This window comes from Leptopilina heterotoma, unplaced genomic scaffold (assembly GCF_015476425.1).
Source record: "Leptopilina heterotoma isolate Lh14 unplaced genomic scaffold, ASM1547642v1 Lhet_294, whole genome shotgun sequence".
In the NCBI taxonomy this organism is placed as follows: domain Eukaryota; kingdom Metazoa; phylum Arthropoda; class Insecta; order Hymenoptera; family Figitidae; genus Leptopilina; species Leptopilina heterotoma.
In genome coordinates, this window is record NW_025110999.1 from 473,786 (window position 1) to 486,908 (window position 13,123).

Sequence of the window (13,123 nt, forward strand, 5' to 3'; positions counted from 1 at the left end):
GCGTACATATTTGTGTTCCTATTAAAATAATTTCTAACGAATCGGCTTTAACTAAAATATCTTGAATCAAGGGACTATTTTTTATCCGTTACCAATTAGGTATATAACATCCCAATTTTGTTTTTTGTTCATAGGCAAACGCCGCCGCTTCACAAAAACGCGCCCGCACACGAATCACTGACGATCAACTGAAAATATTAAGAGCACACTTTGACATTAATAATTCTCCCGGCGAGGAACAAATATTGGATATGGCCGCACAAAGTGGATTACCACCAAAAGTGATTAAGCACTGGTTTCGAAATACACTATTCAAGGAACGTCAACGCAACAAAGATAGTCCGTACAATTTCAACAATCCGCCAAGTACAACATTAAATCTCGAAGAATATGAAAAAACAGGTGAAGCCAAAGTCACTCCTTTAAACTCCAGTGTGTCCGGAAGCAGTTCTGATGATAAGAGCCCAAATAAACAGACGTCACCACCACCGTCTTTACCGACCATCATTACACCGCAACTACCAGAGATCAAGCAAGAATTGCCAGATCCCATTCAATTTCTCCAACAACATCAAAGCGAGGAACATCAACAACATCATTCGCCAGGTAGTTCAGGTGGTCAACAATCGCGACCACATTCGCCAGCTCTCAGCATGAGTTCAGTTTTTTCCGGACTTCACCACGATATATCAACGCACTGTCCATCGGTAACCAGTGCCCCCAGCACACCAATGCTACCACCAAAAGTGACACCGCAAAATTTCGCCACTCAAAGTCCCGGCAGTGTTGTAAACATTGTTCCGAGTTCAATTGCCGCAATGGCCTTGACACCCCAAAGATCCATAAGTCCTGGCCGGGGACCAGCTGATTATTCATTTGGCGGCAACAGTAATGGAAGTAATTCATCGGGCGGTAGTTCGGGAAAACGTGCAAATCGAACGCGCTTCACTGATTATCAAATAAAAGTTCTACAGGAATTTTTCGAAAACAATGCATATCCAAAGGATGATGATTTAGAATATCTGAGTAAACTTTTGGGTTTGAGTCCGCGTGTGATTGTCGTGTGGTTTCAAAATGCAAGGCAAAAGGCCCGTAAAGTGTATGAGAATCAGCCGGCCGCTGAACCAGTGACGCCGGGTGGTCGCGAAGGTGACGACGGTTCGGGACGTTTTCAAAGAACCCCTGGACTTAATTATCAGTGCAAAAAGTGTTTACTAGTGTTCCAACGTTATTATGAATTGATTCGTCATCAAAAGACGCATTGTTTCAAGGAGGAGGACGCTAAGAGGAGTGCTCAAGCTCAAGCTGCCGCTGCGCAAGTTGCCGCTGTTCTCAGTTCTGAGGACAGTAACAGTAGTACCGCGACGACAACCAATACCGGTACGAATAATCCATCAACAACACCAGCTCTCACGGAGCAATTGCAACAGCCGATGAAGATATCAACTCCACCTCATCAACAACAACAACAACAACAACCACAACAGCAGCAGCAGAATTCCTCCCAGCAGCAACAATCCCAACCTCAGAGTGAATCCAAGGAGGGAAGTTTTCAATGTGACAAGTGCAATCTAATGTTTGGTAGATTTGAATTGTGGCGTGAACATCAACTTGTACATATCATGAATCCGTCACTATTCCCACCAGCCTATCCACCGGATTCCCCATTTGGGATCTTGCAACAACAGGCTTTGAACGCCACCACTGGTGTATCATCAGAGGCTCCACACCCACTAATCGCCATGATGCAGGATGGTAAGAGAAAATTTGACGAATTTGACGATGGGGCTAGTGAGAATCGTTCCAGTGCCGAGCACAATGAACAGCCCAAGGACAAAAGACTCCGCACTACCATTCTACCCGAGCAACTCGACTATCTCTATCAAAAATACCAAGTGGAATCGAATCCATCGCGTAAAATGTTGGAAACAATTGCCCGTGAGGTTGGTTTGAAGAAACGTGTTGTGCAAGTTTGGTTTCAAAATACGCGCGCACGCGAACGAAAAGGACAATTCCGCGCTCACAGTCAAGTAATCAACAAACGTTGCCCCTTCTGTCCAGCGCTGTTCAAAGTTAAATCAGCCCTAGAGTCTCATTTGAGTAGCAAACACGCGGATCAAGTCGCACGTGGCGAGGTTAACATCGATAATATACCAGACGAAGAACTCTCAATGGAATCAGCACCATCGAATCCAAGTACGCCCAACATGATGCCACCACTATTCCCACCGTTCAATTCCGAAATGGAAGCATCACTAAAGAAATATTACGAGGAATCCATGAAGCGATACATCAGCGAACTACAAGCACACACTAGAAATGGAAAACAAGAATCGGGAAGTAATCCACCAACCGGCAATTCCGGTGAATCACCATTGGACTTGAGTAAACCAGTTGATCTCAGTCGTCCAGTAAAACTAAGTCTGGGTGGTTTGAGCAGTTTGCTCGAGGAACAACACGTACTGAACCTCCGTGGCGGCAGTGATTGCGGTCCATTGACGGATCTTTCGGAAAGAAGTATTTGCGACGACGACAGTATGAGCGAGACCACTGAATTCCTTGACGACGAAAGTGGACCAGCCAGTCCAGCGTCAAGTACACAGAGTTCACGTCAAGGTGCGCAGAGCGGCGGTAATATGACAAGTGGCGGTCTATCAGTGAGCGGGAGCGGAGGCGGACAATCAGGTGGCAAGAGGTACCGAACACAGATGTCAGCGACCCAGGTGAAGGTGATGAAATCCTTGTTCTCCGACTACAAGACACCGACGATGGCCGAGTGCGAGATGCTTGGACGAGAGATCGGACTTCCGAAGCGCGTGGTCCAGGTGAGCATCGGCGCTACCCCTCGTGCAGCCGCAACCCCAACCCCCACCTCGTGATCCCGCAACCATAACTGAAATTCCATAAGGACGTTGCCGAGTGCTAATGGAGACGAGTTGCAGGTATGGTTCCAGAACGCACGCGCCAAGGAGAAGAAGGCCAGGCTTGCGGCTGGATTACCGGCCGAAGGCTCGGCAGTTCAACCACATCGGGGACCAACGGGGCCTGACGAATGTCGACTGTGCTCCGTTCGTTATTCGCCCAAGTCACCACTCCAGGAGCACGTCTTCTCCCGGCGGCACATTGAGGCTGTTCGGGTCGCCGTTGAAGACGGCAGTCTGGTACCGCCGACACCGGGGGCGCCTATTCTCCCCGGTGGTGTTACCGCTGGTCCCACTGCCGCCAATCAGCCGAGCAACCAACAGCAGCAGCAGCAGGACGAAAATATGATGTACGGATCCCTCTTCCTTCATCCCACGGCCATGTTCCAGCAGCAGCAGCACACCAGTAGCGCTGCGGCCAGCACAGCTACCACCACGGCCGGTGAGTGTCTGGCTGACCTCTTAGATTCTTAAGCGCCCGAAGCTCGTGCTCTCGAAATTCAAAATCGCGTCTTAACAACCAAATGGTGTCGATCATTATCCTAAAAGATTCTATCGAAGCTGCTCTTTCGATTTTATCGGTTCTCCAAATGCTTTAAATTCTTAGTCTAATTAGTCTAATTGTCTAATTGCTTAGTCTAACTTCATACTCGGTTTTCCTAGCTATAGTGCTTGATCACCTAGATTCAGATCAATCACTGTAGCTAAAAATCTGCTACCATCAGCAATCGGTGAAATTAAAAACAATCGACCTTTTAATTTAAAAACAAAAATTGCATTTGGAAAACTTGGTCCAAACCCAATTTTTCTGCGGAAGACAAAAAACGAAGCAAAAGTGTTGCGAAGCAACATTTTGATTCGTTTTTTGTCTCCGCAGAAAAATTATAAAATAGAAAATGAAGCTAACTCCGGACTCTATATCATAATGACCGCAAATTACCATTTCTCTAGAATGAAAAAAAATTCCTATCAAATCCTTAAATATTAGTGAATCATTAATTAATAAATGAATTACGACTAAAAAAAAAAAAAGAATTACGAGTGCACGCGCAGCGTTACGTGTCGTGTACGTCTCGTGGATCATGTTTGTATACATATTTTAAAAAAAGGGCCCGTGTGATACTCTAGGGGGTCCAGAAAAAAATCTATTGTGTTTATATTAGAATTCAAAAAAAAAATATGTCTTTTTATATATATATATATATAGTTCGATTTAATATATCCAGAGCTAGGCAATACTGAAAGTTCCTATCAGATGAATATTATAGCATAAGAATGAAAGATAGGATAAGCATGAGAGTGAGAGAAAAAGCACGTGTAAGAAAGACTGTATGAGTGAAAGAAGAAAAAAAAACACTAGGATTATAAAAAAAAAAAAAATAGACGAATAAAAATAATTAGGCGAAATATATAGAAAATAACCGCGAAGCTAATTATTTAGAAAATATAAAAAATTTTCCGATCGTTGTAAAACGGAAAATTGCATTAAGTTGCTGTACAGTAAAGACTATATTAGAAATTCAATACGACTTTATTATTATAATAATAATTTGGATAATGAATCAAAAAAAAATGCATCAGCCACATTTAGATCGATTACTACACGATGCTATTTGATTCATAAAAAAATATATATAAATATATATATAGTAGTATAGCCAGGAAGAACGGAGGTCAGACTGTATTGCCTTTCATGCCGATGTAATTTAGTACACCCCCCCTCCCTCTCTTTTTTTCTTTTTTTTCCCGATTCAATCGACGACAAAAAAAGCCGCGTATCTCCCCCCCCCTCTTCCCCCACCACTATTTTCGCCCCCTTAGCAAAAAAAAGCCATTATAAAATCGTGTCATCTTTTGTTATACACTTTTCTTCGTCGTTTCTCGTACGATTTTACTATGTAAATATACCTCACAAGAAAAAAAGCTCTCACTCCTATTTTATATATCCGCGGGGCCTGAATGGGGATCTTTTTTTCTTTCAAAATTATTAATTGGTCCCGATTCTGGCCCCTGCAATTTGAGTAATATACTCTTTACTCGACACGCGTTGCGCTTTTCATCCCATGAAAAAAAATAGATGAAAAAAAATGGGACTGCTCAGGCGAAGTTTTCTTTTTTTTTATTGTAAATAATAATATTAAGGAGAGAGAAAAAAAGAAATTTTTCTTTGGAAAAGAAAAAAAAAATTTTATTGTCAATAAAAATCGTTTTTAAAAAAAAAAATTATTAAACGAATGTAGAAACAAAAATAATTCTATTGAAAAATATGAGTAAATTTAAAAAAAAAAAAAAAGTAGAAAAGAGTTAAAGAATAGAAATTTTAAATAAAACAAATAAAAAATTAAAGGTAGTGTGAAGTAAAAAATAAAGAAATTAAAAGTAAATGAAGTAAAAATAAAGATTGTAAAAGTAGAGGAAAATAAAGAAAATAAAAAAGGAAGTAAAAAATAAAGAAAGTAAAAATAGAGGAAAAAGAAAAAATTAGTAAAGAAAAAATTAAGTAAAAAATAAATAAAGAGAGTAATAATTAATAAAGAAAAAATGACTTATAATTAAATTATATAAAATTATTAAAAAAAAAACTATTAAGTGAATGTTTATAGTAAATTCTTAAGAGTGTTCACAAAGTGTATAGCTGTTTGTTTTTTGAAAAAAAAAGTATTGAAATGAATTTTGCAAAATTTCTATATATGTACTTTTAAAAAAAATGTTTTAAAAAATTTTTTGTTGGCGCTTTTTTTGTTTTCTGTATGTAAATGATGCTTTGCCTGAACAATCACATTGCGGTTAAAAGCACTACGTCATATCGAGTCATGACGGAATTTACTCGTATTGATCTTAATCGCCACTATTATTATTATTATTAATTATTATTATTATTATTATTATTATTATTATTAATTATTATTATTATTATTACTATTATTATATTATTATTATATTATTATTATTATTATTAATTATTATTATTATTATTATTAATAATTATTATTATTATTATTATTGTTTTACAAGTTAGTTATTTATGAATTTCTTTGTGATCGTCACAGTCTCGCCAGCTAGCTAAAATGAATTTTCAAATCAAAATCCGAGCAGTACAATGTGTGCGCTCGGCTTTACTTTTTCAATTACTCCTCTTTTTACTGTTTTAGTTTATTTTTTTATCGCAGCCGGCGAGGGTGTGGCTTTGCTTCTTCGCTTTTTTTTATTCCTCCATACAAGAAAAAAAGAAACGTTCACACACGTACACGTAACACATTGCAATTACACGCGTACACGAGACATGACCGATTGGCGATCAGCGAATTTCGAAAATTTACAATTGTATTTTAATTATTATTTGAAAAAAAAATGAATATTAAAAGGAAAGAGAAAGAATCCGAAAAACTTTGAAAAATTGTGAAAATGTTTTTTCGTGTTAATTTTATTTTTCTTAAAAAAAAAATTGGGCATATTTTGGTTTTTATTTCATTTTTAAAAGAAAAAGAATTTTCTCATTTTATATTTATTTTTAATTCAGTTATTTTATATTTATGTATGTATGAGAATTTTAATACAGAAAATAATGATTTTTAGTTTAAAAAAGAAAGTGCAATTTTTTTTTAATTCTAAAATTTTCTTTTTTTTTGAAAATATTTTCTTTTTTTTGCTGGGTGAATTTTTAATTGTAAATTTCGGACAACGCGTCGCTAAATCCCTCCTCTTCCTTCCTCAAAAAAAAAGTTATGTATGTCGGTCCCACTACTCTTGTGTAAATAATTTATTATTATTATTTTATATTATTAATATTATATTATTTTCTTCCGTTCTAGTCTAAAATAAAGCTATACTATCGCAAGATTACTTTTTGGTTTCTTCATTTTTGGAGTTTATACCTTATCCCGATAACAAAATCCTTATTTCCTTCCAACGAGGCTTACATTGAGGTTGCAACGTTTTATTATTCTACAAAAACTGCAGGTACGTTTATTAACTAATTCGAGTGTGGTTCAATAATTATAGGTGTTATTTTAATTAAAAATTGGTTATTTCAATTAAAAATTGGTTACTTTAATTAAAAATTGATCAATTCAATTAAAAATTCGTTACTTTAATTAAAAATTAGTTTTTTCAATTAAAAATTCGTTACTTCCATTGAAAATTAGTCATTTAAATTAAAAATTGGTTACTTTAATTGAAATTAATTATTTTAATGAATAAAATAGTAAAATTTATTCAACTATTAAATTATATTTTTAATTTTCGAAAATTTTAACTAGACTTAAAAAAATTTTAGTTGAATTCTTCTATAGTTATGGAAAAAATAACTTAAAATTTTTTTCAATTCTTTCACTTGTGGAAAAAAAATTATATAGAATCATAGTCAATTTATTTTCATTGATATAAAATAATTTTCAACATAGAAATTTCGTTTAATAATAATTCGTTTAATTATTTCTTTTGAAATACTTTCGCTGCTATAAAAAATATTTCTTAGTAAAAAAAATAGAATCTCTTTAAAAATAATTTTAATTCAGAAAATGATTTTAATTATGAAAATAATTTCAATTCAGAAAAAGATTTTAATTATGAAAATAATTTTAATTCACAAATTCACAAAATGATTTTAATTTTGAAAATAATTTCAATTCCGATAATGATTCTAATTCTGAAAATAATTTAATTTCTAAAAATAATTTTACCGTTCTTAAAATAATTTTCAGTTATTTTAAAAATAATTTTTAACAAAAAAAAAATAAATTGCAACCAGGTAAATATTTTTAACCATAAAATAAGAAAGATAAGTATTTAATTCAATTAATTTACATTAAACGAATCTACGACTAAATTATATTCATAAAAAAGAATCTTAATTTTAAAAAGATATCGCGAATTAAAGAAATAAAAAATCCTAAGTGAAACTAAAAGTTAAACCAAGAATTTTTTTTCAAAAAATTATAAAATTAAAAATTATTTGCGGTATAGAAAACAGGCAATCCTTTAAGATAACTGATTTTATTTGTTGCTTCTTATATTCTTCGGTCAAAAAAAAAAAAAAAAAAAAAAAATAACGGGGGGAAAAAAGCGCAGGGTATTTCTGAAAAACGAAGCAATCGCGAATGGTTAAAATGTTTTGTCTGCGGGTGGCCCGGACTTATCGCTTGACCGTGTATAACGTTTCCAACAGAAGATATAATACAACTTGAACGACTACTGCCCCCTCCCCCTCTCTTCACTCGCTCCTGGTAAAAATCGCGGTTTACCAAGTTGAAAACCGACCACCTGTAATTACTCCCAATGAATCTTTGAGACTCAATGATGAACCTTCGTGGAACTTACTTAAAGGGTATATAAAAATTGTAACTTTGCCTCCGCGCATATTTTTCCATTCGCATAGTCACGGCCCCCTTGAACTAATTAAATTTTTCAGTCTCCACTCCCGTTAATATAATAATTTACAAATAAAAGAAAAAAGCACTGCTCGTTCTGTAACAAATCGAATTATTATTATTCTTCCATGAAAAAAAAAAAAAAAAATTCTCGCAAAACAACGAAAGATTTAAAATCTTTCGTTGTTTTGCAAGAATTTTTTTTTTTATTTTTTATTATGTCAAAGTCATTTTTTCAGTGCGGTTTGAAAACGATATATGTTGCGAGTTTGGGTTAATTAGACGCGGCACTCCTTTTTTTTCTTTTTTTTTTTAGAGGGGCGGCGATCTTCTTCTTGCATCCGCAAGGATACAATGCATTTGGCGGCGCGTTGAAATGAGGTAGCGAAGAATATCCCCATTGTGTTACTCGTCGGCCGCATGGTGTTGCTCTTGACGCGGTCGCTTGGTCTTGTCAGTGATCTAAAACGACTATAGTCTCTCTTTCTCTCTCTCTTCGATTCTTGAATCTCGCGATAAAGGCCAATAAGAGTTGAAAAAAATAAAAAAAAAAAAAAAAAAAGAACCAAGACAACAACAACAGAAAAATCGAAACAATAAGCTCGATTATCCGAACGAGAAATTGATTCCTTAGCGGCGGCCTGTTTGAACCATCTGGCCTATACACATGCGGTTAAACTTTTCGTGTTCTTTACTCGACTTATAACCAAAAAACTCATAGCTTTCTCTTTTTTTTTAACTCGCGACATGAAATTTTTAAAAGAAAAAAAAAGAAATTGAAGTAATTCGGATGAAATCAAAGAGTAACGTCAATTTTTGGGGTAATTTGGAAACAAAGAAGAAGAATTTTATTTTATTTCTTGTGGCCAAAGTGATTTGTGAGCTTGCTGCATAAGTTTCCACTGTAAGAATTTTTGAAACTTAAAGATTAATTAAAGTATTCTTAAAATTCTAAATTCGTAAAAAAAATTTTCGAAAAACTTACTAATTTTTACTTGAGAGAATTTTTTACGAATGCGAATTTTTAATTAGGTTAATTTTCATTCGAAAGCTTCTATTTAATAAACTTAAAAGGCTCAAATCGATTTTAAATCGTGAGAAAATCGGTTTAATTAATTAAAAGTTCAAGAAAAGTAGAATAGGTCGTTTTATTTTTATGTTTAATTACCAGGGTTAAAAGTATACAGAAGGTTTTATTTTCTAGTAGTTTTAATTACGAGGGTTAAAAATATAGAGATTTTATTAACTAGTAGTTTTAATTCTGAAAGTTAAAAATATAGAAAAGGTGTTATTTACTAGTAGTTTTAATTACGAGGGTTAAAAATATAAAGGTTTTATTTACTAGTAGTTTTAATTACGAGGGTTAAAAACATACAGAACTTTTTATTAACTAGTAGCTTCATTTACAGGGGTTAAAAATAATTATGGTAATATTTACTGGTAGTATTAATTACTGGGGTTAAAACCATACAGACGGTTTTATTTACAAGTGGTTTGAATTACATGATAACTATACAGACGGTTTTATTTACTAGTAGTTTTAATTACCAGGGTTAAAAGTATACAGAAGGTTTTATTTTCTAGTAGTTTTAATTACGAGGGTTAAAAATATAGAGATTTTATTAACTAGTAGTTTTAATTCTGAAAGTTAAACATATAGAAAAGGTGTTATTTACTAGTAGTTTTAATTACGAGGGTTAAAAATATACAAAAGGTTTTATTTACTAGTAGCTTCAATTACAGGGGTTAAAAATAATTATAGATATACTTACTGGTGTCTTCTTTAATTCAAATATTTAAAAAAATTTTTTACCTCTCTTTTTTAAAGAAAATAAACCTTATTTTTCAATTTTCACAAAAAAACCTCTTATTTTAATTTTTTATCACTTTATTATTGTATTATGTATTATTATTTATTATTTATTATATTATTTTATAGAAGAAAACTAAAATTTAAGAGACAGTATGTTTTATTTAAATTGTCACAACTTCTAGAAAAATTAATTGATTTTAATTTTTTATAGTAAATTTTAAAGCATTTTTTGTGAACTTTTCAATTACAAAACTCTATTTTACCAAACAAAAAATTATTTAACCCCTCTTTTTTTTAAAAATAAATCTTATTTTTCAATTGTTACAGAAACTACCTACCTGTTTTTTATTATTTCTGCATTAGAAAGCTAAGATTTTTTTTGAAAAATTATGTAAGTTTTAAAAATGGAATAACATTTAGGTTTTCAAGATAAGAAAAAAAACCCAACCTCTTAAACATTTTCTGTTTAATTGTTTTGTTGACAACAATGGGTTTTCAATTCAATATAAAACTAAAATTAAAAAAATTTTTTTGGTTTATTTGATTGAAAAACCATTATTTTATTTTTTAACTTTACATAATTTACTGGAAAAACTTTAGTTTTTCAAATCAAAATGATAAAAAAATAAAGAAAGGGACAGTGTCTGTAAAAATTGTAAAATAATGTTTATTGTTAAAAAAAGAGGGGTTACATTATTTTTTTTGTTTAAAAAAAGTTTTAGAATTGAAAAAGTACATAACAAATGTTTTAAAATTCACATAATATTATAAAATAAAAATCGCATAATATTTCTAGAAGTTATGTTAATTTAAACAAAACAATGTCCTTGAAATTTTAATTTATTAATTGGATCCAGTTCACGTGGATTTTCTCAGTAGACTTAATTACTAGAGATAAAAATATAGAACGGTTTATTTTCTAGTAGTTTTAATTAAGGGGGTTAAAAATTTATTGGTCTATTTACTAGTTGATTTAATTGCGGGGGTTAAAAATACCAACGTTTTGATTTAGTAGTAGTTTAATTACTAGGGAAAAAAATGTAAAACGGTATTATTTACTACTAGTTTTAATTAAGGGGGTTAAAAATTTATTGACCTTTTTACTAGTAGATTTAATTACGGGGGTTCAAAATACAAACGTTTTTATTTAGTAATAGTTTTAATTATTGGGGATAAAATTATACAGATGGTTTTCTACAAAAAAGTGGGTATTTTTAACCCCATGGGGCCTGTTTACTAGTAGATTTAATTACAGGGGTTAAAAATACTTTCGGTTTTATTTAGTAGTATTTTTAATTACAGAATATAAAAATATACAGACGGTTTTCTTTACTAGTAGTTTTAATTAAGGGAGATAAAAATACTGACGGGTCTATTTACAAGTAGATTTAATTCCGGGGTTAAAAATACCGAACGTTTTATTTACTAGTAGTTTTAATTACTTCAGTTAAAAATATACAGACGGTTTTATTTTGTAGTAGATAATTAAGGAGGATAAAATTACCGCAGGTTTTATTTACCTGGTAGTTTTAATTAATGGGGACAAAAATATACAGACAGTTTTCTTTACTAGTAGTTTTTAAAAGGGGTTAAAAATACACACAGTTTTATTTACCCTTTTTTTTTATTTATAGTTTTAAAAACTGGGGAAAAAATATACAGACAGTATTTAGTAGTTTGCCTGCATTCGATTGTTAAAAAAAATGAACAATAGTTTAAAAAAATTTTTTTGAAAAAAAGAATAAAATGAAAAATTGAAAAATTCACCTGTGGAAATTTTGGCAAAAACTGATTGGACTTTGGGAACATGATTTTATGTATACATACATACAGATTGTAATTCAATCTAGTCCTTGAATCTCGTGTCAAGGCACGTGTCGTCGCGCTATTTTGAAAACTTTATGCTAATGATGACCACTTGCGCGACATGAATGCCGGTACTTTTTTTTTGTAACACGCGGGGAAGGACGATTATGTGCGATTCGTGAAATTATGCAAAATGCATGGAGACTTGTGTGTATTTATATATACGTAAGGAACTCGCGTGTGAGGTGCGAGACATAACATTGAGAGGGTGTATACATATATATATGCATTAAAGTGTGCGCCATGACACGTGTCCAACGAGGGAATGCAAATGATAACTTCTTGAGGGTTGGATGTTCCCTTTGTCGGTGCAACTGTTCAAAAATTATACCTAGCTCGACTGGCGCACGCTTACATTCTTAAATATAATACGACACGATAGCGAACAACTCTTTTCTCCAACGACAATAGAATAAATCGGGGGAAATAAGAATCTTTTACTCCTCTATGGATATTTACCAAACTATCGCAGAAGGTTAACCTTTCATTTAATACTGACAAATGACGGTTATTTTTGGCATTCAAATATTTTTTCCATATTTTACATTTTGGCTATTTTATCTAATTTCTTTTTCTTTTCTGTTTCATTCTTCTTTTTTGTTCTTTATTCACTTTCATTCATATTGTAATAAATTAAAGTAACGAGCTCTTGGTTCTCTTTGTCGAGCTTCTAAAAATTCAAAGGCAAAAAGAAGATTATTATTTCACTAACAGAGCTTAATTCTAAATTATTTATTTGGTCCTAAAATTGTATTTGGTTCAGACTATTTTTATTTGGTTAAAATAAATTTCATTCATTAATAAATTTCAATAAATTAATTTTCATTCTAAATTATTTATTTGGTCCTAATATTTGGTCCTTTAATTTATTTGGTCCTTTTGGTTTAAACAATTTTCATTTTGTTTAAATAAATTTTATTCGTCGTTAGGTCAAAGATTTATATAAACGCTATGTTGTCTAAAAAAAAAAATTGCTGCAAATAAACATTTTCATTTAAAACAAATGAATAATTTATTAACCCCTGTAAGAAATCAAGGTTACCATAGGTCATAGGGAAATCAGGGAAAAGTCAGGCAATTTTATTAAAAGTAATTCGAAAAGAAATTAAATTTTTCAATATATATTTAATTAATTATTAAAAAGAATGGATTTA

The 13,123-nt window shown here is 32.2% G+C and overlaps 1 protein-coding gene across 4 annotated transcripts in view; it reads left to right on the forward strand.

Annotated features, from left to right (window-relative positions):
- Window positions 1–13,123, forward strand: part of LOC122504382 (zinc finger homeobox protein 4) — a 221,936-nt gene that overhangs the window by 58,521 nt on the left and 150,292 nt on the right. For all 4 annotated transcript variants that reach the window (XM_043615479.1, XM_043615480.1, XM_043615481.1 and 1 more), the window contains exons 4-5: window positions 135–2,825; window positions 2,943–3,363. In XM_043615479.1, the coding sequence (XP_043471414.1) occupies window positions 135–2,825; window positions 2,943–3,363 (3,112 nt within the window). The remainder of the gene's footprint in view (window positions 1–134; window positions 2,826–2,942; window positions 3,364–13,123) is intronic.